Below are 23,747 nucleotides of genomic sequence, written 5' to 3'. Positions count from 1 at the left end.
AGTAGTCCAGTGAATTAGATTTTCTGCCCTTTTCTTTGTCTTTTCATTTTCTTTAAGTGGTGTCAAAAAGAAAACATGGAGTTGCTTTGAAAGAGCTAAGCAACAAAACAAGTCTCAAACCACTTCGCTCGTGCAACATACACATAGCAAGTACGCAATGACAATACTATGTACATACCCTTTTTCAATTGTTTTGTTCACTCCATTTTCCTTTCCTTTCGCCTGTGATCATAGGCGTTAAGGCAGATATGTGCATGATGAGAAGAAAACAATTGAGAGCACCATCAAGCATGATACACATCACGTGCACAAGATAGTTCTTAGTCTAATCCAATTAAATATTATGAAAGTACAATTTTTCCTAAGCAAATCATCTAATTATACGTGGGGTTACTCTAGCCACTGCCTTTGATCATAAACTACTTCATCTAAACGACAATTTGCCCTAAACACATGGTCCTTATTTTCCCATCCAACCAGACCATGACATCTGTAGTTCTGCCAAGATGCCAAGAAAATAGTTGTCACCCCATTGTTTTTTCTATTTTTTTCCCACTAAAATTAGAGTATATTCTGTTGCCCAAACACAGAGAGGAGGAGATTGGCGATTAGAGAAAAAATTAAGCAAGAAAACCAATGAGTATATCCTCAGCGTTTTGAACCCCAATGCCCTTAACTTTGGTGTGTTGCTAGTCCTACCCTTTTAAATTACATACCCGACCTTCACAATGACACGTGGTGGTCCTACGGTAGTGAGTGGTTCAACGTCTACCCAATTGTTTGCCACCCGCTTTAAGATGAAGCATAAGGAAGCGTACACGTGTCGAACCCATCCCCCTCCCACTCTCATTCTCCAACCACGTGGTGGCACGAGCCAGCGAGAGAGGAAATTAGTGCAGTGGTCCCCAGACCTAAAGTGCAAAAATTAAAAAAAAGGCTGCCAATGGGACCCACTCTCCTTTCCATTATCGACAAGTAGCGGGACCTACATTTCCTCTCCGGGGAAGCCCCTCACGCCCAAAGGCAATTCGGTCCCACGTGATCCTACCCTCACGTTATTCGGTCGTCACCCAGAAGGGGAAACTGTAATTATTATTGGCGATTTTGTTTGACGTTGTACTGATCAAAACGTTAATCCTAATTAATTAATCGACGCTTTTGTGTGCCCACCCCCCACCCCCCCCTGCCACCCCTCTCCCCTCACATGGATCCTGTGATTATGGGGGAAAACGAGAAATTCCTAACGCCCTTTTGAGTCACGAGCGTAGAGCGGACCAGATGGGGACAATTGAAGAAATAATTGGGCCATCTTAGGGTAGGGCATGGAGTGCAGGGAAGAGAAAATATGGACTACATTATTTTTTTTTTAATAATAATACTATAAGTTTATGAAAACAAATTATTTTTTGAGCTGTCCTTTTGTGGAACGAAAAGTCGCGGTTGGATGAAAATTGCTAGTACTAGCTTGTGATGGTATCAATTTTTCTGCTGCTTGGCCACAGTAGTGTGAGCAACTGGGGAAATCTACGTAGCATCGCGATCCACGCAGCAGCTGTGGTACTTGTTACTTTTCACTGTTGGACACGAGAAATTGGAACAGTCATAACACCATCATTCTTTCCACTTTTTGAACTTCCAATTCCGTTAAAAGATCTGGGAAGGATAAACTCTAAGTACAAGTACATTTATTCTAACGATAAGATCAATTCATAGTACAAATTGTCTAAAGTATTTATATTATTTAGCAAATTTAAAAATTATTATTATGATATGCATTGATTTGAAGTTGATAAGTTAAATAAATTTCCAGTTTTAAAGAAAGCGTTATATGCTGAACATTAAAATTCAACAGTTTAATCATAAATTTGCTAGAGTAAATTTTCCCCCTTCGTAGGGTTAAAAAAAAAAAGAAATATTTGCGTAAGTGCATAGCTAAGCAATTGAAGTGTTTTTTTATACCATTAAATCCTACTAGGATTAGATTTTAATAATAAAACACGTGCAATGCAACCAATTACATGACAATTGTAGCTTAAGCTTATGGCTAAAATAAAACGTTTCCCAATGGAAAATTCACGGACTTCCTTTGTCATCCAACATTTATGGAGTATACCATTAAATTAAATATAATTTGATTCAGCATTCATGTTATTTTGGAATGCCTTCTTTCTAGCAAATCTTTCGTAAAAGATGAAAATATTTGTTAAAATTATGACTCCCCCCTCCCTAAATTCATTATCTCTATTTGGCTTTCACAAAATTTAAAAAAAAGCCTTTAATTTTATATATTTTATATTACAATATTATTTCTTATATAATTAATTTTTAAAATGAAAGTTTTAAATCTCAAAAAAAGGAAGACGAAACTATCAGAATTTTTTTATTTATTTTTGGGTATTTTAATTATTGGACAGTCTTTTAAGCTGTCTTTTTTAGGTACCAAAAAGGTTGTGGTCACGTGGGATCGAAATGGATTCTCTACTATTCACTCTTTTTTTTTTAAGAAAAAGAAAAACAAATTGCTGTCAAAAGTTCAGTTGCCAATAAGGGCAGGGTAGGCCACAGTATTTGGACTTTTGGGCGAGATAAGGTGGCCTGCCATTGTTGGGTAAGGTAGCCGAACATTAGCAAGAGTGCTTATCCCGGATTTGCCTTTTGCCGTCCAAATAGAAATACTCCTTTCATTCTTTATTAATTATTATTGTTGATTATTCTCTGCCCCGATTCTCTTAGGCTTCAAGGCTTTACTTTTCATTTTTGGATGTCAAAGGCTTTGAAAAAGAAAAACCGAAAATTGATTTGATTCTTTTCCTTGCTACCAATGTTAAATCACACAGTTTATGAATTTTTCATATAATGAGTAATGGGACCCCTGTTTGGTTTCACTATCACATATAATTTATAACACAGCAACCCACTTAAATGATACACTAATAGAATTGACTAAGATTGAAATAATAATGTAACAAAAAATTTAATAATAAATGTAAAGATGGAAATACATGGCAAAATTTCATCATACCCATGCATGGTACTTGTTTAGAGGCTAGCTAGCATGTACTTACGACATTTAGATGTTCAAATATAGCCAAAGGATTTAAAACAAAAAAGGGCATATTCAATCTTTTATTATCTAAAATTTAGTATTTGCAAATATAAAGTATAATTTTTTTTATATAATGGAAATAAGCTGCATTTAACTAGAAAACATAAGCATATGAAAGTAGCCAAAATATTCAGAGATTATGCATAATTGTAAGATAAGCTCTTTATTAACCTTAGAATTAAATCATTTTTTATATACAAAAACCGAAAAAAGAAACTAAATATCAACAAAAACAGAATATGAAAAATCTCAAACTAAAAACAAAAATCAATAGGGAAAGATAGAATCCGAGATATATCATGTGAAGCAACTAACTAAAAGCCACCTCCAAATAGCGAAAATGGATAAGGAGGTGGTGGACGCGCCTCCATCCCTGCCGCCGCCATTTCTCCAAAATAACCCAATTGCCCATTAATATCACCATACCCACCTAAACTACTAGTCCCCGGAGAAGACACTGACGTGCCGTTTTTAATCACTGACGGTGCCAACACAACCGCCGGCATTTGGCTTGTTACTGTGGCGCAACCGTAGGTCATGACTTGCCCCGTAATTGGTCTATGACCCAACAACAACTCTCTGGAGTCCTCAGGCGATGGCGATGATTGATAACTTGAGCGACAGAAGTTGTTGTCTACATCGAATCCGGTTTCTGGAGACGAAATTACTCCAGGATTCACTTCTTCTTCGTCTTCAGATTTCACTGAATTATTCGAAACCGCCAGGCTTGAAGAAGAAGAATACGAGGATGGCATAATCGTCAACCGCCGCTTCTTCTCGGCGTTAAGCTGTCTTGTTCGTTCCTTTTCGAGCATCATACGAGGGAGGAGATCAGGGTCTTCAACAACTTTGTAAAGAAACGCCATCATTTGTTGCGGGCGTCTCTCCGTGGCTTCTAAACGCTTGTTCATGCCTTGTAGCTCTTCTTCCAAAGACTTTTGTTCCTCTTTTAGACTCGCTATTTCCATGACTATTTGCTCGTCGTCTAAATCCTCAGCTTTCATTTGCATGTATGGACTTTTGTTTTGCTTTCTCCTTACTATGTTCTTCAACAAATGCTTTTGCCCTCGGAGAAACCATTCATTTGCGAATTCCCACTTATCCGGATCCACTTTCCTGAAACCCTAAACACCAGACCAGATATATATATATATATATATATATATATATAAACCAAACCAAAATAAAAATTATTTCAACCTAGAATCAATGATCAATTTAAAGAAACATTAGACAGATGTTCAATTTCAGGCAAGGAAGAAGATAGTTACTTACGTAAGTGTTAAGCTGGCGAACGAAGCTAGAAAAATTGCTATGCTTGAAGTAAGCAGGCAAAATCCTCTGAGAGAAATCTAAAGGGTCCATGACGATGAAACTGTTATTAGCTTTACCCCAAGCGATCAGAGTGTCAGTGGTCGGATCATTGACCATCTGATAAGTTTTTACAACGAACGGCGCAACGATACTGTTGTTACTGTTAGACTCCATCAAAACATAAAAACCTTTTTTGTCTCTCTGCCACTTCCCTGTAAACTCTAAATAAAAACAAAGGTTTCCTTCTTTCTAAGGTGAAAGAAGAGAAGAAGGCAGAGATAAAATGTGAAGGGCTGAGTTGGGATTTGCCTTTGGGTGTGTTTTTCCTTTCCTTTTTTTTTTTTTTCAACAAAGGTCTGAGGTAGAAGCGTAATATATAATGGAGTCAAGGAGAGGTATCGTGGCTCGAATCAGGATGGGTCTGATATTTCCTCGGGTCACGAGGTTGGGGACCCACGTGGCTCCGCTTTTATCATCTTTTGCTACACGTCACGATCCCAATGGGTTTAGATATTTTCCTTCCGAGCCTTGTCAGCTTGTGCCTCACATGCGCGCGTGTGAGGGAGGGAGGAATTGGTGACGTGGTCCCCTGAGGGTACAAACAAATTGTAGCTAAAAGACAAGTGGTTTATGGTTGGGATTATCAGTCGCTTACTAAAAAGAGGAGAAGATAATCAATCAAAATGAAAAATGTGGTGCATTGGCAAGTAAAGAAATGTAAATTAAGTATTTGGGGGTGTGAATATAGATTTGGCCTCCTTACTCCTAACCAATTATTTATAAATTTATTTATTGTCTTTATGATTGAGGGAGCTAGAGCATTTTGCACGGTCACAACTCACACCGTATTCCTCTTTCGAATAAAAGACTGTTTCCTTGTATGAACTTTGAGACTTTGTAACATTTTGTCAAAAGTTTTTGACAAAATGTGATTTTATGCCAATCATATAGCTAATTAATGCGCTTCACCTTAAGTAGTTGTAGCATTTATTAACATGGGAATTTACATGTAATTCCTGACACTAACATAAATACATATATATATATATATACATATTACTATTCAATAACAATTCAATATATTTGGAGCATTATTGTTTATTTTATTGCAATATTACATGTAATTGACTCTTTACCTAAAACCATAAATGTAAGAACTCTAACAAATGCTAATAATAAGGGTAAAATAAAACTTAAATTTTTTTATATTTATGTTTAATTTAATAATAAGTGCACATTCAACCCTTCTTATCCACATAAAAAAATATTCATATATTGTCCAATGAGAAGTGAGGAAGTTCAATTTTTTCTTTTACACTTCCTTTTGGGTAAGGCTAGGCTGTAACATTAGTTGTCTCATGACCAAACAGCTGTTAAGAACTGAGCAACCACGCGCCGAGGGAAGGCGAGTGGGAGACAACTCCAATGTTTATTGAGTAAATTAAAAAAAAAACATAAAACGAGGGAGGGAGTCAGAGAGGCTTAGATTCGGAGGCCAGGAATCCGATTTGCTTTAGGCATTTCTCTAGGGCCACGACTACCATTCGCGCGTTGGAGCAATAAGCTTCATGGGGAGTAGGTGTCGATCCGTAATAGGTCCACGACTAAGGCCGACCTTTTTAAATTCTTTTGGATTGGTGCTAGGCCCTCGGGGAGCAGATTTATATACTCCCAAATCTATGCTTGTCTCCATATGATAAGCTTTTCTTTGTCCTTGTCGGTTTATTTTTAGTAATTTCCCATTCTTTTATTCCTTATTTTTTTATTAAATTGAACATATACTTTGCTTCATTATTTAAATCATAACCATTTGCTTAAGTATACAGCTTTTTACTACAAAATCTCTTCACAGTCCATACTCATGATTTGTTTAACAAATGATTTATAAGTATTTTTGGCAAAGTTTATAGGGGATGAAGCTGAATGGCAAGTGAAATATTTGTAAAGTGCGTTGTAAGTAGATCACTTAGAATTGACTTTATGTTTGTCTTTGCCGACAGGACACATGACTGTAACAAATCAAATCATTGTTCATAATACATTCAAGTGTTTGATAATTGTGTATTGTCGTTTCTGTCATCTCACACTTTCACAAACACTACATTTAGAGGCAGAGTCACGAAAAGGTCAGTGGTGCCCGTCGTTATCCTCGATTATTATTATTTTTATTATTATAAGTATAAAATTATATATATAATATAATTATTTTTATAATTATTCTTTAATCACTATTTATTTAAAATTCTGAATTCATCACTTATTACACTTTGACAATAACTTTATTTATATTCTCAAAATTTTACTTCTATTTTTATAATTTTTTCTGTTCTTTTATTTAAAAAAAATTGTAATGGCCACCCCATTTTAGGTTTGTATAATACATGGTAGTTAGGGTCTTTAAATTCACTAAAAGACCGTTGGGATTAAGACATTAAATTTAAAGGCATGCTTAATTTGACCATTTATTCCACTTTGTTTCTAATTATTACATATGTTGTTGCAAATTGTAAACATATGCATGTTAGTTAGTTAGGTGCACGTTGACAATGTGTCCCAATAAATTAAAATTTTGTAGAGTTTGAAATACTTTTTCTTTTAACAGGAAGATATTTATTTAAATATATATATTCCTATAAATCAGAAAGAACCAAATCAACAATCTCCATCTGCTTTAGATCAATTCAATTATAGATATCCTTAGATTATTACCTTTGCTTTTCTTATCTTATTAACTATCATTTAAAAAGATGTTTGGAAGCTAAATGCATGAAATGCTAGTATGTTTACCAATGATGTTGTCAGTCATGAATGGTGTTACTCTTTTCCTTCTTTAAGCAAATTAAATGCCCCTTTAGTTATCCAAATCGGGATTTCATGGGACCATGAATGAACTCCCTCACTTACCCTAATGGGAAAATAATAATAATAATATAAAACAAATTGGATGTGCATGCCTTTGATCACAAGGGACAGTTTCTTTTTTATTAGAGAAAAGGAAGACTCAATTTGTTTGCTTTTTTGTCAATTGCCACAATTTTCAAGAGAAGCTTACACCCAAAAATATCCTTAAATTAATTTTCTCTTAATATTTCGGGTGAAAAAAGAATTAAATCATACCAGAGTCATCACATTTTACGTTGTATTAACATATTCAACTCTTTTAAATATAATGTGAACAAGAGAGGATTTTCACTCTGTCACTGACATCAGGAAGTTGGGTGTGATTACGCGTGCTGTCACTGTCATATGTTTAGACTCCTGTTTATATATTCTTTACTCTGAAAATCAAGCTCTTTCAGGAGACGTGGTATCTATCCAATGAATCCATTAATCAAGTAGGTTCTACCTGATCATATATATACAACCGCATTTAATTAACAATAGGAAAGCTTATATAAGATTAAGACTTTTCTTGTCTTTTCATCAAAACCAGATGCTTGAACTAATGGTATGAGGCAGATTAATTAGCTAAATGTTGAGATTGGTCGGTTGGGAGTAATTAGAAAATCTAGATTCGGATTTTGCTTAGGGTCTAAGTTTGATAAACAACTCCAAAACAAATACTTCCCTAAAGGATTAGACAATTAAATCAGCAAGTTCATTTGATTTGATTTCACCATGTAAATTACATGGCCACCCCTCATTTAGCCGACATGAAAGAAAAAAACTTTGTAGCAGGAAGGATCATCCCAATTGTCACAATCAAACACCGCTTCCAATTTCCATGGTGGGGATTCGTGATTTACTCAGATTTGTGGGCCATCATTGAATCTGTTACTAGATTGAATTGTTGCTTAATGTGAAGATAATTAAGCAAAGGAGTGGGAAAAAGGACAAGGAAGTGCTACAAAATTTTAAGGAACGGTCAAAATTTGGGTGTGAAAAGGATCCAAAATAAGGGGAGAAAAGAAGTGTTAAAAGACATTGGGTTTGGGATTATCATCAAGGATTTGTTTTTAACCATAAAGATTGATGCTGTCTCGTCACAAAGAAATGGGGTTTGTTTAGACTTTTAAAAAGCCTTCCCTCGACTTAAGAAGAATCCATGAATATGGATTCCAAAAGCCCTTTCTTAGCAGGGTGTAGAATTCTAGTTTCCTTCTTTGTAACTGACTTTAGGCATGTACCCACCACGTAATTTCTATGAACAATTTCTCAAAGGGTATATTTATGAAATGAGAAAAAGAAATTTGAAAGACTTCTCAACAGCCAGGCGTCATCGCCATTGTCTCCTACGGTGAGGCTCAAGGAAAACTTGTTTTGGTCTTCCTTTTATCTGTTTGCACTTTGTCGAAATCCAACCACATGAATTGAATCATATGTTTCACACTCACATCCTGAGTCTAGTCCCTTGATTGATGGTTTGATATAGAAACTTTGACAAGGTTATCCCTAGGTTTTGATAAATCTAACCCATAATAATCATAAAATTCATACTCATTCAAAAATATTCAGTCAATTTGACCAAATAATAGTACAGTGGTAAAGGTGGGAGTAGGCATTATAGCCCTTCAATGGCATGGATGAGTAACCCCTTAAATAAATAGGAAGATTAGTTATGTGGAGTTAAATATATATATATATATATATGCATAGTTTTTAATCATAGAAGTTAAGTATAATTTATTTATTTTAAATAAAAAAACATTGTTGGGAATTATTCAGTTGCACATGGCAGAGGGCTCACGGCATTGAATCCAAAAACGATTGGTTTCTTCTGTTTCTTCTGATGTTAAACATCCAAATTGCATGAAATAAATGAAAGCATTGACAAAGTATTTGGATGTGAAAGTGAAAACCGTGAGACGAGGTGGTCACGTGGTTCCGATCAGCCCCTTTGAGAGGATTCAACTGGGAGAATATAGGAAACGAAAAGCAATGAATTAATGTGACAAATCTTGACTATACGTACACAGTTCTTCAACAGACATTTTCAAGCAAGTTGATTCTTCCTTTGCTTTGTAAAGTATATATTTTTACTCATCGCTGTTTTTGTTTTGCGAGCACGTGAAAGAGAGAATCTATAACCTGAAGCCATTGAAGAATTCTGGCACAGCATCAGAAACTACAACCCAGGGAATGAGACTTTTGATGGCTGCAGCAAAATTTCCAAGACGGTAACGTTGAAGAGGAACAGACAAGGATTGAAGGAAACTCGGTTTGGTCGTGAGTCACGTCACAACTTACAACGAGATGATGTTAAAAGTGGGAATGCCACTGATCAAAAAGACAATAAATTTTGTCCAAATGCTACTTTCTCATCATGCATCACTTCTTTCATTTCTCACTGAATTTATTTTCGTTTGCTAGTGTGACATATCAAATATTGTACCCTAAACCCTAAACTCAGACCAAGAAAAAGTCCAGTGAAAAAGCCTGCGACTTGTCATGTTCCTCAGCTGAATTTTGCTCCAACCACAAGTTGGAATTCTTTTTTCATTAACTAAAGAAGGGCCAGGTGGACGGCTAATGCTGCTTTTGCTTTACTTTCGTGTCCCATATATGTGGCAGTGGACTTCCATCATGCTCTTTTATTCTTTGGTTGGATTTGGACAAATCGCAAAAACGCTGGTTGGGTTCCGCCAATTTGCTGTAATTGATGCCCAACAGGGTGCCAATCTTGAATGAGAACAAAGCAATGCACATCATACAAAGTTTTTGGCTCTCTTTTCTTAATAACAGAAACCCGAGAATGCTGCAAATGGTTGTTCAAAGCATAGACTTTTTAAGTTCGTGGACTGTGTGTATGTTGGCTCATCTCTTCCTCTTTTCAAACATTTTAAAAACAAAATGTTGTCACCCACATGATTAAAAAGGCACATAAAATAGGATTTCTAAAAGAGTCCACCAGAGGGTTGAATGGGTTTCTCTCATGTCATCAGATGAACGTCAAATGAAAAATTAAAGGCGGGGGATTGGAGGTCCTCTTTTGTTTGAGTGGTGGCTGGTGCGTAGTGTCTTCTCCCTTTGATAAATGTACTGCGCCATCAAAGATCAATCAAAGAATTTTGATGTTGATGTGATGAGCCATTTCTATTGTTTTTCGGAGGGTGCAATTGACCCAAAGAATGACACGTGGAGAACTTTGAAGCCATTGGACACCGACAGGTCTGTGAGATTGGTGCTAGTGTGTAACTCAAGGCTGTCAATTTATTGAATTGCGCTGTCAATTTTCTATTTTTGGATGCGATGATTAGTCGTATGGATTTATGGATTTGTTCTTTATGCCAGTGAGGAAGGTCATAAAGTGGGATTAATTTCCATCACATTGAAAAATGAACTAATCGATTAATATTTTCAGTCTTTTATTCTTTAAGGTGTGATCAAAAAGAATAACATTAGACAACTGATTTTTAATATTATTTACTCATTCAGTAATTTATGATTTGAATTGATTTTTTTTGGTACATTTAATATTTAAATTATACACTAAGAAGAAGAAGTCTCACATCGTCTAAAGTTGAAAACTCAAGTTTGAATTACTAAAATAACCTCTAAAGCGATCAAGATTTGAAATTGATGTCATTTCATCAATTGCAGCCAAATGATTAAAGCGCCAACTGCAGACAACTGATGCAATAATTATCATTTCATTTTAGAGTATTTTGATATTTATAAATTAATTAAACAGTAAAGCGGACAAGAGGATGTGATAGTGTACTATTTGTTGTGCAATCTAATTATTGGCTGAAATAAATGAGTGAGATATTATGTCTAAACCTCAACGGCTATTGAATTAAGTGCTTTGAAATAAAAATCCAAGCTTATAAATCAGAGAAGAAAAAACGAGCAGGAAGGTCCCTCCTGCTTCATTCACGACAAACAAAATGCAAGGTATGGGCTGGTAGGGGTAGAAATGTGGTTCGCTGTAGAGAGGTGGTGTGCTTTTACATCGGCTCTCGCTCAGAAATGAGCCCAAGTTAACCTGGTTCGATGGTTCCTATATACATGGTCTTGAAAGAACAGCCACGGACCAGTAGATAAAATGGGAGTAACAGTAAAATACAATACGATATGGGAAAAACAGGAATATAACCCAAAAGAAAAAATAAAAACCATACGAGGACAAGCTTAGGAGCACAAAACAAGGTGTTTTTATTATTAATAACAACATTACACTGCTGCAGAAATTCTACATATTTTATAAGGGAGGAGCATACATATTTATAATATATTTTCTATGGAGTGTGATCTTAACTCAAAAGTCACAGCAGTTACTTACTTGAAGCATCCAAAATGGAGGAAGATACAAGACTCCACTCTCACCACCCACTCGAGTAGGTACTGTCTTTCTGTAACCAGCTAACAGTTGGCAGGTCATCAACTGCCTCACCATCAAGGAAGAAATCATCAAATGAAATGCAGGTCCAAATCCACACCCTATCAGTCCCGGGCAAAACTCCACACTATAGCTGTGGGTTTCACAAGCCCTTTGCAGGTTTAAATCAATTGCCAGAAGATACTAAGACATTATACTCGTTTAAACGTTTTTGGAACTGAGCCAAGCGGGTCTGCAGTTGTAGAATTCCTGCAGCCTTCTGTGACAGAATGGAATTTAATTTAGAGACATAAATATCCACCTGATTGCCTGGTTGATCAGCTTCAACAAGCAGATTCATTTCCTGCAGGGATAATAACAATCAGAACAAAGGTAATCATAGATAGACGATAGAACAAACTAGAGCTAGAATGTTACCTACCTCCCTAACAATCTCTATTGTGTCCTCCACTTGTCTTCGGTGAGCAGATACAAGATCTTCCTCTTCCTAATAACAACAAAACAAATTTCATTTTACAATAAAAAACAGTTGGGGGAGAAAAATTAGACGTCCAGATTGATTGATGGATACCTTCAACAGGCTATTCAGATCATCATCTGAATGAGAATGGTTATCATCAAAAGTTGAAGGATCCACAAGCTTTGTCAAAGCATCAGTCTTCCGCTTCTCCTCCAAAGCTGGCATTTGGTAGGTCTGTGCCTTCCTATTCATTTTCCGCAGCATCTTTTGTTGCTCATATGTCTCCTCAGTGTAATCAAAATCATCTTCAGTCAAGCCATTTAGAACACCTCTCTGACCCTTGTTATAATCTGAATATGGTACAGCCACATTTCCTTCTGCCCTTGCACTAGGAACACGATCCACTTTAAAAGGAGGAGATGTATCTCTTTCAATCTGTTTGGACCACCCAAATTTGTTCTTTTCATACGGAACATCAGTTATGTTATCCTCAAATGTCTCAGTTGGTAAAGCTGAAGCCAAGGGCAATGCAGTTGACTCCCTAAGATTTGAAGATGAAGATAGCGCTTCCTTCTTGGGGTTGTTCCCTTTTGATAGGCTCTTCACCCTGGGATGCAGGTATTCACAGCATTGCTCAAACAAATATGCAAGTCACTTCTACAATTCAATTTTAGTTACAGTACCACATACCTATCAGCATATCTAAGTGTATTCAAGGTATGCTCACATGACCCCGAGCTTGGCGAAATACAAGATATCATAACAGTACGTGAGTCACCAACAAATGAATCTCTAAGAACTTCAGTTAGCTTACTTCCTCTGAAAGGGATGTGACCCTGGTCATTGTCAAGAGCTCTGATGCATTCTTTTAAAGCAAGTAAACTTTTATTAATTTCAGCACCTTCCATTCTGCAGAAATAGTAAAAAAGCTTGTTATGACTTGAACAGCACATGCTAAATAATGCAGTCGGGGCATCCCAAAATATATGCAAAGGGAACAAGATTTGGTTATTTGGTTGATGCACTTTCTGGCCTAGTACCTCCATGGCCCTATGGCTCCATAAACATGCCTATGCAGTTCATGGTACCACTGCTTTGAAGAAGCATAACCCCAGATTGCGTGGATTCAAAAATCTTTACCTTGTCTGTTTGTCATTGTCAGTTGTATCTGCACCACGCTCACTTCCAGCAAGATCTATAAAAGAAAGTTTCCCTACAAGTCTTGCAGGCTTCGTTTCACTGCCATCAGACGATCTCTTGATAGCAAGCTGAAGAATAGCATGTGACCGTGAGGATTCCTCATTTGCTCCGGTAGTGCCGGTGCTTCTTGTTGCATTTCCTCTCTCAATCAACTCCTTGATTGTCTCAACATCAAGTACCTTGTACTCTTGCAGACCCACAATACATACTTGTTGTTTACCATCTTCTCTCATGCAAAGCTTTCTGCAGAAAGTAGAATTCTAATAAGACAATTAAAAACTATAGGGCGATTTTGTCTAGGTTTCCACATGCATATAAATGGAAATAACTTACTTTCGATCATTAAGGAGATCAAAAACTTTCCCTCCATATATCTCAAAGAAACTGACAAACAGTTGGAAACCTTGGTTCCGATATGTATGGTACATTAATCTCAATATATCTTGAGATGCTTTTAGAGGCAGTGGCTGCATTGTGTAAGTCTTTCCACTTCCTGTATGAAAAAACATAGGATCATTTAACTATCATTTGCAAGAATATAATCTGAAAATGAATAAGATATGGATAGTGGAAACCAAGTGAACATTGGAAAAAAAAAAACATTTTCCAACTGCTTAGCACGAAACACATATACCTTTAAAGAAAAATATATATATAGCAAAAAACAAAAAATAGGGAATGCCAAGCCAAAATGACCTACAGAAAAAGTCATTTGGATCCACAAAAACATATTCAAAAGGTATAGGTCTGAACTAATTAACAAATGGACTTTTCCAAATAGCTTAAAGATGGATGGATATCTATCACTCAAAGAAGAATGAAAAAAAGCATTGTTTGCCATTTATTTTCTTCGAATGAAATTTTTGTAAACTGAGGAATGGTCTGCCTTTCATATCATTATTTAAAATTTTTCAAAAGGTAAATTTCAGATTCCAAAACAGACCTTGCAACTATGCATACATAGACATTTGCCTAAATACTAGCATTAATGCCTTCCCCTTTCCTTTTCAAATATAACATATGTGACAACTCAAACCCCATATCAGAAAGCCAAAGAAAAAACAACCATACCTAAAGACACCAAAGATAACTACTAGAGAACTTTTAGAACAAAGTGTTATAGCATCCACATACTCTTCTAAATATACCACTTACCTGTTTGCCCATAAGCAAAACAAGTTGCTTTTGTTCGATTGAAAATTAGTGGGACTATCGGCTCCACAGTCTCAGAGTACACCTGGAGCAATAGAAAATGAAATCTAGTGAAATTAGCTAAATAACATATCAAATGTATCTGCATTTTCTCTTATTCTCACTTCCTCATTGCTGACATCTTCATTCAGCACAGCATCAAAATGAAACTCATGCTTCTCAACATATTCTGTCAGGTCAACCTGCGGATAATAAATCATTAGACCTCAAAGAAAAGACTACTAGAACATCATATAATTAGCCATGCAAGATGTAAAGTGCTACGGCTGTTTGATATCATCATGCATTACGGAGGCTTTCAAGTAAAAAGTCAATTTGGATTTTCGTGGAAAACCAACACATAGAGCAATTAACTTTCTTGGATCAAATTTTAATAAGTAATCTCTTGAAAAGGCTATAAAAGTGAATGACTGATGGGGTCCTGAGCTCGAGTTAGCAAGTTCACCAAAAAATAAACCAAACATCACCATCATACAACTGTCGGAAAAAAAGAAGCTTCATCAGCTGCTCACCTTTAGTTTTTTTTCATGAACTGTGAGCGCATTGGAATTTGACTCTATGGTAATAATATCTTCTTCTTTCTTTGCTATTTCCTTTTTGTTCAATGGTCTCTTGCGCACCTGTATTTGAAGTTATCAATAGATATTTTATCAATGACAAACAAAAGTGGCAACTATGCAGAATGTATGGTTTTCTTTGCCATTTCAACAATCTATAGTTGGTCCAATTCTTTCTTGGCATTAGTCGCAGGTTAAGAATTTCAAAATCTATAACATATTACCTCACTAGGATTGATAGCATGCAACAAGCATGGCTCTGTATGTTACATTCATTTGTCTGTAGAACTTTAACTTTAGTTCAGATGATCACTTAGCGGAGCTTTAATGTTTTCAAAATCCACAGCTCATCATATTTCTTGGCAGGATTGATCAATGAATTTCATACAGAAATTGTCCAAAACAGTAAAATTGATATCTGCTATGCGATATAGGAATCAAAAGGCAGCATTCAAGAAGCATACCACAACTTTAATCTTGGCAACATTGTTGGCTCTCTCTTTATCTACTGAGCTGCTTTTGAGAAGGTTATTCTCAGCCATTCCACGTGGCCTGTTCAAAACTTTGTTGGTAGCTAGATACTGTTCAGAATCATCAAAACTTTTACCACGAAGAGGTTTCTGAAGCCCATATCCTTCATATAGGTTAGGAACCTGCAACTAGAAAATAAAAAAAAATGAAATAATAAATTTATTATCCAGGAAAGAAGAGCAATTTTCAAACAATTACAAATTTCTTAATTCTATCAACTACTTATATAATCAATCATTTTTTTGATGGTTCGCAGGTCTAAAAATGCAATGAAAAATACAATGCAGCTATATAATTATCAACCAAATCAAGTAATAACCCAGAAGATCAGATCAAACATCATCAGAGAACAAAATTTATTATTACCAATTAGCATTTAAAATTTTGAAACACAGCAAAGAAGTCAAAGCATTCATGAGAACAACAGCTTAAAGCTTTAATCTAATTGAAGAAATAGAGTAAAACCTCGGGAAGCAGCTCAGTATCAAATGAATGCAGATCCAGTAAGCCGGGGCTGAGCTCATTGGGCGATACGTATTCATCGCTGTTCATCCGCAAGCTCGACGACCTCGAACAAACCGGCGGTGTCCCCGGCTCCGGCGACTTCCTGCTCATTCTTCCCCCGCCATAGTTACCGAAATCCTACACAAACAACCAAAAAAAAACGATGCCGTTGGACGAAATGCTAAGAGTAGAAGTAAAGAGAGCGAGAGGAAAAAATCGAAGACCTGAGAAGAAGGAAAATTGGAGGACTGAAGCCATTTGCTGTTAAACGACGCGTCGAGAAAGTTATCGGAGTATTGCCGTTGATGATGTGCCGTCGAATTAGATCTCGCCATCTGTCTCGCTGCCACGCTCATCCTTTCTCGCTATCTCCCTCGCCTGCCGTACAATAAATTTGCAAAGCTTCTTTAGCTAAATTTTAACTACTAAAACAAAATAAATAAATAAAGAATATGAAGAGAGAAAGAGAAAGCTAACGAGAGAAGAAGTAAATAGGTGTGGTTGGTATGAGATTTTTCGAAGCTTTCTTTTGTTGTCCTCTTTTAAAAGTTCAAACTACCGATACTACATTTGAAAGAGAGAGAAAGAGAGAGTGTGTGTGTGTGTTATGTGTGTGTTTGTAATGATATATTTCTTTTTCTTTTTTTGAAATAAGGAGGGGACGCCTATGGAGGAGGAGCGGCGCGTGTGGGACACTGGAAAGGAAGGAAAGAAGACGGGTGGGAGCGGTCCACGCGTATGGTTTTTTTTGAAAGGAAAAAGGCTGCATGATGATGGTTTTGGCTCGCTTCTGTTTTGGACTTCTACATAGAAATTTTTGAAAGTAAGTAGTGGTGGACCACGCTCATGAAACAGCGCGTGCTTCACGTACTAATGGGCTGGCTGGGTCTGGACTGAGTGGAGCGGCCAAAGCCGCTTTGTTTGTTGGTAAAGTGTCCAAAGCGGGGGTCCTTTGTTGCCTTCATGGGCAGAGTTGTTGCTCCTCACGTCGTTAACTGACGTGCGACGCTTCAGTGAATCGCGGCCTATGATATTAAATGCTGACTAGGTTTTCTTTCTACGTTAGATTGTTAAATCAAGGACTTGGATTTGAATATATTTGTGGAGCCCATGTGCTTAATATTTTTTAAGTTACTTAGGAATGACGACTGACGAGTGGAGTAGGCTCTTTAAATTGGTTGGGCCACGCCCACGCCCAATAGACGGACGGTCCATTACAGAAAGAAGTGCAAGATTCCTTGTTTGGGTTAAGGCGAGGAATTTGGAGATGAATACCACAAATCGGAGGGAAACTTTGAATTTTTAATTTGCAGATAAACGGCAGCATTACCACAACTAGGAGGGAAGCTTTAATTTGAATTAAAATCTGTCGGTGGCATATTTCCTTTTGGGTTAGTCTCAAATTATGATTATAAATGAACTTTAATTAAAAATTAATTTTTATTTATATTCAAATATTTGATTCGTTAATTATTGTATAATCTTTTTATTTAAAAAATAAAATTTAAAACCCCTCTCTCTAGTTTTTTTTTTTTTTTTTTTAACTAATCCCAAAGCATAACCACTTGAATTCAACTTAAGTGATAAAATGAAAGGAGGTTTAGTTAGTGCTTGGCTATGCATCATTGGTTTTTTCACTAAATAGAGCATACCTATCTTTTTTTTTTTTTTGTAAAGCAAGAATACAGATACCTTTTAAATAATACATACTATAGTACAGTAATACTAACATTTCATATTTTTCAAAAGAAACATTGACATTTTATAACATTGAATCTAACATGAATACAAGAATTTCACATCATTAAAATCTGTAAATGATAACTTGAGGTAAGATAATCTAACAAAAACCGAAAGATAAAATACAAACAATTGATTTTTTTTTCTTTTCAAAAGAAAAGAAAATTATGAATTATCATTTATATACTAATGATGGATTTTTAAACTTCATTAAAAGTGTTAAATGATCATTTTATGTTTATTTAATAATTTATTTATTTTCATAAATGTATCTTAATGTGACATGCATTAACCGTCTAAACTTTTTAACTCTGCCATCATATTGTATGGGATAATTTTTGAAGTATAGATCATTGGAAGACGTATGTAACTTTCAATACTATTAAATGTTTTTTTGTGAACTCTAATGCTTAAAAAAAATATTGTTCAGATTCATTAGATTACGTATTTGACTTCGACTCTTAATTACTAAGCTAAGTTAGAGCCAAGCTCTTTGAGTAACAACTTAAGCAAGTCAAGTTAGAACTTTTTTAATACTTGATTCAAGTGACTTACGAGCTTAATTGAGTTTTTAATTTTGATAATATATGTATATATAATTAATTTAATAATTATATTTATTTGTTTATGTATTTAAAATTTTTATTTGAGATTTAAGTTTGAATTTGGTTAAGATTAAGTAAAGTTTCAATTTGTAATCAAGTCTATTCAGGCACAAAAGGATAATGATCAGTGGATTATAATAATTAAGGAGGAATATTTTCTATTCAGATGCTTTTAGAATCAATGAAATGATGGAAGGATAGGCCACTAGGATTCTAGGATCCATACTCTTGTTGGACTTTATTAATCGTTAGTTTCAGACTATGGGCTGGCCTGTGGCCTGTTGGGGCGGCCGACCAAGTGCACGAGTTCAGTTCTCAGTGGTAAAACAGTAATCTTGTTCAATTTTTTTTTCACTTTTTACGAGGGAGATAAAAAAAATTGAAAACTGGAAAAGAAAAATAGATTTCGAAAAGCTTCACCGCCCGCGCAAAATCACAAGTCCAAAATTTTCCAGTTTTAAAGCCGCAAAAGAATGAATAAAAAGGCCAAACAGCAAACCGAAATCTCTAATCTTCGAAGAAAAAAATGACACAAGCAGCAAGGCTCAAACTCCGAATGCAAAAGGAGCTAAAGCTTCTTCTCGCCGACCCTCCTCATGGCGCCTCCTTCCCTTTTCTCTCCCCACACTCTGATCTCTCCGATCTCTCTTCCATCGACGCCCGTAAGTTCTTTTTTTTTTTTAATTTAGAAAATGTTTACAAAATTAATAATTTTTTTTGAGCAATTAATTGAAATCCATGTCGATGTTGTTTATCAGAAATAGAAGGCCCTGAAGGAACTGTATATGCCAAAGGAGTCTTTAAGATTAAGATTCAGATACCTGAAAGGTATAGCTAAGTTACCGAGTTTCAGTTTTTCTTTGATATTTTAAGGGGTTTTATTTTATTTTATTTTTTCCAGGTATCCGCTTCAGCCTCCTATTGTGACCTTTGGTACGCCTATTTATCACCCGAACATTGATAATGGAGGTAGAATTTGCCTTGACATTCTCAATCTCCCCCCAAAGGTTAGTTTAGTCCCCTAAAATGGATCAATATTTCTCTTGGATCATGTTCTTAGTATATGCTATGATTATATTTGAGGAAATAGTTTGATTGATTACTTGTTTGTTATGCAAGCTTAAACTAATGTGAAAGGACTCAATTTTATATTTAAGTTATGACATAAAGACTTTAGATATGTATTCAGTCAAAGAATCTTGACCATATGCATTGTAAGGGCTCACTTATCTTCCTGCAAATGGATCAGGTCTGAAGTTATTGGAGTTCAATTTTATTATTTCCCACGGATTTCATTACTTCAGGGATAAGGACAGGGTAATTGAGTCCATGGACAAATTCATAAAACCTGTTGGGATACAAGAATGGATAAAGGGGACATTAAACAACAGCCTTTGTTTGAGGTCTATATGTTTTTTGGTCACTGTAAAAGTTACTTTGACTCCTAATCCTCAACCATGGTTACCTCATTGATTGTTCTTCTGTATGATTTCCCAAAAGTGCAAGTTCTGTTTCTTTAATTCATCTGATATATGACAAGGGTCTGATTGTCCTCCGAGCAGGGGGCATGGCAACCGTCATTGAACATTTCAACAGTGCTTATAAGTATAGGGCTACTGCTCAGCGAACCAAATCCTGATGATGGCCTGATGTGTGAAGCAGTAAGTGGACATTCTCTCAGATGGATTGGGTTAGGCTGATTAATGAAGATTTTTGCTTTTTTATATGTTTGATGAATCTGCAGAGTAGGGAATACAAATACAATAGACAAGCCTTTGACCTTAAAGCAAGATCACTGACTGAGAAACATGCGAAGGCTGGAGCTGGAGAAAACAGTTGTAGCAATCAATGCACTGAAACTAACACGGATTCAACAATGGTATTAGCATTCACTTTGTTTGATTTATTTCATTCCCTTGCATTGGATTTTATGTTTTTCATATTTCTTTTGGTTTGCAGATGGAAGTTCAAGGATTTGACAAGGAATCAAAACATGGTGCTGATGAGTTTATTCCTTGCCATAAAAAACCGCATGGCATTAGCCAGCAGTTATCACTCGAGTCTACTAGCTCAGACAAGAAAAAAGACAGTGAACAGGAGGTGCCTAGTCACCACTTCTTTCCCTCTGACTCGATGAATCAGATGGAAGGTAAAAGAAAAAGAGAGAAAGAAAATGATGTGTTGAATGAATGCAACCTGAACCATGAGATAGTTAATGGAAAAGGGCGGAAATTATCTCTGAAATCTTCTAATCAATTCAAGGACGATTTTGATAACAAGGAGAATGTGGACCCAAATTACTTATCATCACTCTGTCAACATCGGGCTTCTTCAGGATCATCACTTCTTCAGGCTAGCCGCAATCAACAACCTGACCAGCATCAAGATGGTAAATCAGCAAACAGCAGCATAAAGAATAGTTCAAAGCATTGTCAAAGCCAGAAACAGCCATGTGGATCTACTGATCCACTGCAAACATGTGAGAATGTGAAGTTGCTTGAGACACCTCAGGAGGAATTTGTTGATAGAATGGAAAACGTCTCTCCTGCTGCGAAATCGGAAAAGGTTAGTTCAGTTGGTAGGAAGCTTTCTCTGGGATTGAAAGGCTCATCACATAAATAACAAGAGAGTAACAAAGAGAATGTGACGCCAGTTCATAACTCGACACTTCCAAAACCTCGAACTCCTGGAAAGAGTGGGGTTGGTCGCAAGCTGTCCCTGGGTCCTTTGACCCAAGTTCAACAGGACTGCGGACATAACCAGAAGCAGCAGTCTCATCGACCTCAAAGTATCGAAACTGATGTGGAGATAAAGCAGAAGGGAAGAGAAGAAACAGAAGAATCTCCAATATCTGAGATAGTAGTTGTGCTAGATAGCGAAGACAGCGAGGAGGAAGGGCATGCCTCCTTGAGGTCGAGAATGCCAGTGGCACGGAAGCGGCTTGGGAAGTGGAGAGTTAAAACTTGAATCATATGGTTGTACCTTCCATTAGACTCTTCTTTGCAAAACTCTCTAGTAAAAATTGGGCTCTTTTTGGTCCTTGAATATAAGCCTCCGTAAATGAACTTCATGTCAAGACTCAAAGGTAGATAACATGGTTGTATTGTATCCACAATAGAATCAAGGCAGAGATTTTGCATTTTCATGTATTTCCTTTGACTCTTTCTTCTGAGGAAAAGTTGAATCCTAGAAGTTGATTTTGGTTAAAAGCCCTATTTTTAGTTGATAAGGATAGGGTTCAGCAAGATGCATATCACCTGAACAAATCATTGAATCAAATTGAATTCGGTTATATTAGTTTGGTTGGTTATTAAAAATTGATTAATTTGATGTTTTAAGTTGATTTTGGGTGTTTAAAATTTTCAATGAAATCAATTGAAAAATCAAATTTAAATAATATATTTTTAAATTATTATTATATATATTACTTTTAATAATAATTATTTCACTCTCCTAATCAATCATATATATTACACTTCATTTAAGAATGTTTGTTGAATGTTTACTTAAATTTATTTTTTAAAGTTAATTTGTATTATATGTTTAATTTAGATGTTAGATATTATTTATATATATTGTATTAGATATTATTTATATTTAATTTAAATGTTTCAATTAAATAAATTATAAAAATAATATTAAAATTTTGGTTTAGATAATTTTGGTTCAATTTTTGAATTGTTCGAATGTACTAACATTAGTCGGTTCGATGATTTTAACGTGAAATTCAATTTATTCGGTTTTTAGTGTTGCTAGACTGAATCGACTGTCCTAATAATAACCACTGGGGTAAGAAATAAAATACTTAAAAAGAAAACAGGGCAGAACGTTGAGATTTCCCTACCCACAATAAGAAGCGGGTGGGCCCACCCTTAAGATGATAGAACCATAAACGCTGAAGGACTCAGTTCTGGCTGAGCCACCAGATATTAGAATTGTGGCCATTGGGGAGTTGCGGGCGCGTGGAGACGGACCTAGACGAGCACCAGTCGGAGAAAAAGGCATTTGGTAATATAACTTGGTTTTTTGGGTCTAATTTGTGCACTCTGTTCCGCCCAGCTGGGGTAACAGTAACCACGAAAAAACCGACCATGGTATCATCCTTTTGCCTCTCCTTATCGCCGCCTTGCAAAACCCTATCGCGGCCCTCCACTTCTTCCTCTTCCACTTCCCCGAGCCGCGGTTGTAGATGCTCCCTCGTCGTCTTCGTTTCTAACGGCATTCAACGGACGAGGAGAAGGAGGCGGCAGGTGGTTTGTATGGCTCCCGAGGAAGAGAAATTGACTCGCCGCAATCCTCTGGATTTCCCCATCGTAAGTTCCTTTTCTTTCTGTCTCTTTTCGTTTTATTGAGCTATAAGTAGTTGTTGGTTGCCTTGCTAATAGGAGATAGGAATTTCAAGTCAGCTTTGCGATTAAGAGTTTATGCAGGATTTTCGTGAGATGGATTTAATTTTATTTTATGCAGTAATTGTCTGTGGAATAGTGTTTTTTTTATTAAAGGGTACTGTTTAGATAATCCAATCTTTTGAGAAACTTGTTGGTCTGAGAACGGGTTATATTTTCTGCTTTGGAATTTTATTGTCTGAGGCTGTATGATTTAACATGGTTAATATGGCAGGAGTGGGAGAGGCCTAAACCTGGGCGTAGACCAGATATATTTCCTCAATTTAGCCCTATGAAGACACCATTACCACCACCATTGCCATATGATCCTCCGGATGAAGATGAAGAAGAGGAAGAGAAAAAGGAGGAAGAGGAGGAAGATCCTGAAAAAGAAGAAGAACCAGAGAATCCTGAAAAACAGTCCTGAGAAATAGTAGTTAGTAGATGGTTGGTTGTGATTAGTGAAAACACCAGCCAGTTCAGTTTTGTTCTTTTAAGTTTCCAATGGTGGTTACCACTTGCTTGTCTACTTATTATAATCATCCATTTTGAAGCATGGTGTGAGTGGTATCTCCTAATTTGGGTTGAGGGGATTGTGCAAGTGTCTTCTTGGGGAATTATTCAGGTCAATATAGGCAAAATTAGGCCTAAACTCCTGTTTTTGTAGTGTCATGATTCATAAGTCATTTATGAGGTGAGAAATATAGTTTCTTTTTAATACTCTGTTCTTAGCTCTTTTTTCCTCTTGTTCATTTGTTTCGATGACTTCAAATTTATTGAGAACTTAAAATTCAATCATGTTAAATTTAAAGATTTGAGTGCAGTGTTAGGGTTAGGAGGACTTTATGGATGAG

The 23,747-nt window shown here is 36.1% G+C and overlaps 4 protein-coding genes across 6 annotated transcripts; 2 read left to right on the top strand and 2 right to left on the bottom strand.

Moving 5' to 3' along the window:
- Window positions 1-3,243: 3,243 nt before the first annotated feature.
- HSFC1 (heat shock transcription factor C1) lies at window positions 3,244-4,773 on the bottom strand. The gene is made up of 2 exons (XM_021420745.1): window positions 4,382-4,773; window positions 3,244-4,230 (listed from the first exon to the last, which is right to left on the bottom strand). Exons 1-2 carry the CDS (start codon window positions 4,592-4,594, stop codon window positions 3,421-3,423), a joined length of 1,023 nt encoding a protein of 340 aa, XP_021276420.1. The 5' UTR covers window positions 4,595-4,773; the 3' UTR covers window positions 3,244-3,420.
- Window positions 4,774-11,491: 6,718 nt separating this feature from the next.
- LOC110410840 (kinesin-like protein KIN-13B) lies at window positions 11,492-16,897 on the bottom strand. 3 transcript variants are annotated; one of them, XM_021420735.2, is made up of 13 exons: window positions 16,641-16,897; window positions 16,388-16,541; window positions 16,125-16,301; window positions 15,593-15,781; window positions 15,084-15,191; window positions 14,676-14,753; window positions 14,515-14,596; window positions 13,693-13,852; window positions 13,300-13,602; window positions 12,850-13,068; window positions 12,271-12,766; window positions 12,121-12,186; window positions 11,492-12,042 (listed from the first exon to the last, which is right to left on the bottom strand). In XM_021420735.2, exons 2-13 carry the CDS (start codon window positions 16,517-16,519, stop codon window positions 11,866-11,868), a joined length of 2,187 nt encoding a protein of 728 aa, XP_021276410.1. In that variant the 5' UTR covers window positions 16,520-16,541; window positions 16,641-16,897; the 3' UTR covers window positions 11,492-11,865. The 3 variants fall into 3 exon arrangements, with proteins under 3 accessions (XP_021276410.1, XP_021276409.1, XP_089638821.1); XM_021420734.2 differs by having other exon boundaries at window positions 15,593-15,787; window positions 16,641-16,895; XM_089782695.1 differs by lacking the exon at window positions 16,641-16,897 and having other exon boundaries at window positions 15,593-15,787; window positions 16,388-16,624.
- A 2,071-nt stretch (window positions 16,898-18,968) lies between these two features.
- UBC37 (ubiquitin-conjugating enzyme 37) lies at window positions 18,969-21,713 on the top strand. The gene is given in 6 exon segments (XM_021420739.1): window positions 18,969-19,170; window positions 19,267-19,336; window positions 19,410-19,515; window positions 20,071-20,169; window positions 20,253-20,387; window positions 20,468-21,713. Coding segments are annotated over 6 exon segments (1,554 nt in total). The 5' UTR covers window positions 18,969-19,034; the 3' UTR covers window positions 21,476-21,713.
- A 699-nt stretch (window positions 21,714-22,412) lies between these two features.
- LOC110410851 (uncharacterized) lies at window positions 22,413-23,595 on the top strand. Its single transcript, XM_021420748.2, has 2 exons — window positions 22,413-22,821; window positions 23,129-23,595. The coding sequence occupies exons 1-2, from the start codon at window positions 22,600-22,602 to the stop codon at window positions 23,318-23,320; spliced, it is 414 nt and encodes a 137-aa protein (XP_021276423.1). The 5' UTR covers window positions 22,413-22,599; the 3' UTR covers window positions 23,321-23,595.
- The last annotated feature ends 152 nt before the right edge of the window (window positions 23,596-23,747 follow it).

The sequence above is a fragment of the Theobroma umbraticum genome, unplaced genomic scaffold (assembly GCF_002168275.2).
Source record: "Theobroma umbraticum cultivar Fairchild unplaced genomic scaffold, ASM216827v3 scaffold_56.0, whole genome shotgun sequence".
Lineage (NCBI taxonomy): Eukaryota > Viridiplantae > Streptophyta > Magnoliopsida > Malvales > Malvaceae > Theobroma > Theobroma umbraticum.
The sequence above is the reverse complement of the archived record's forward strand: the minus strand, read 5'-3'. Positions and strand labels throughout refer to the sequence as shown.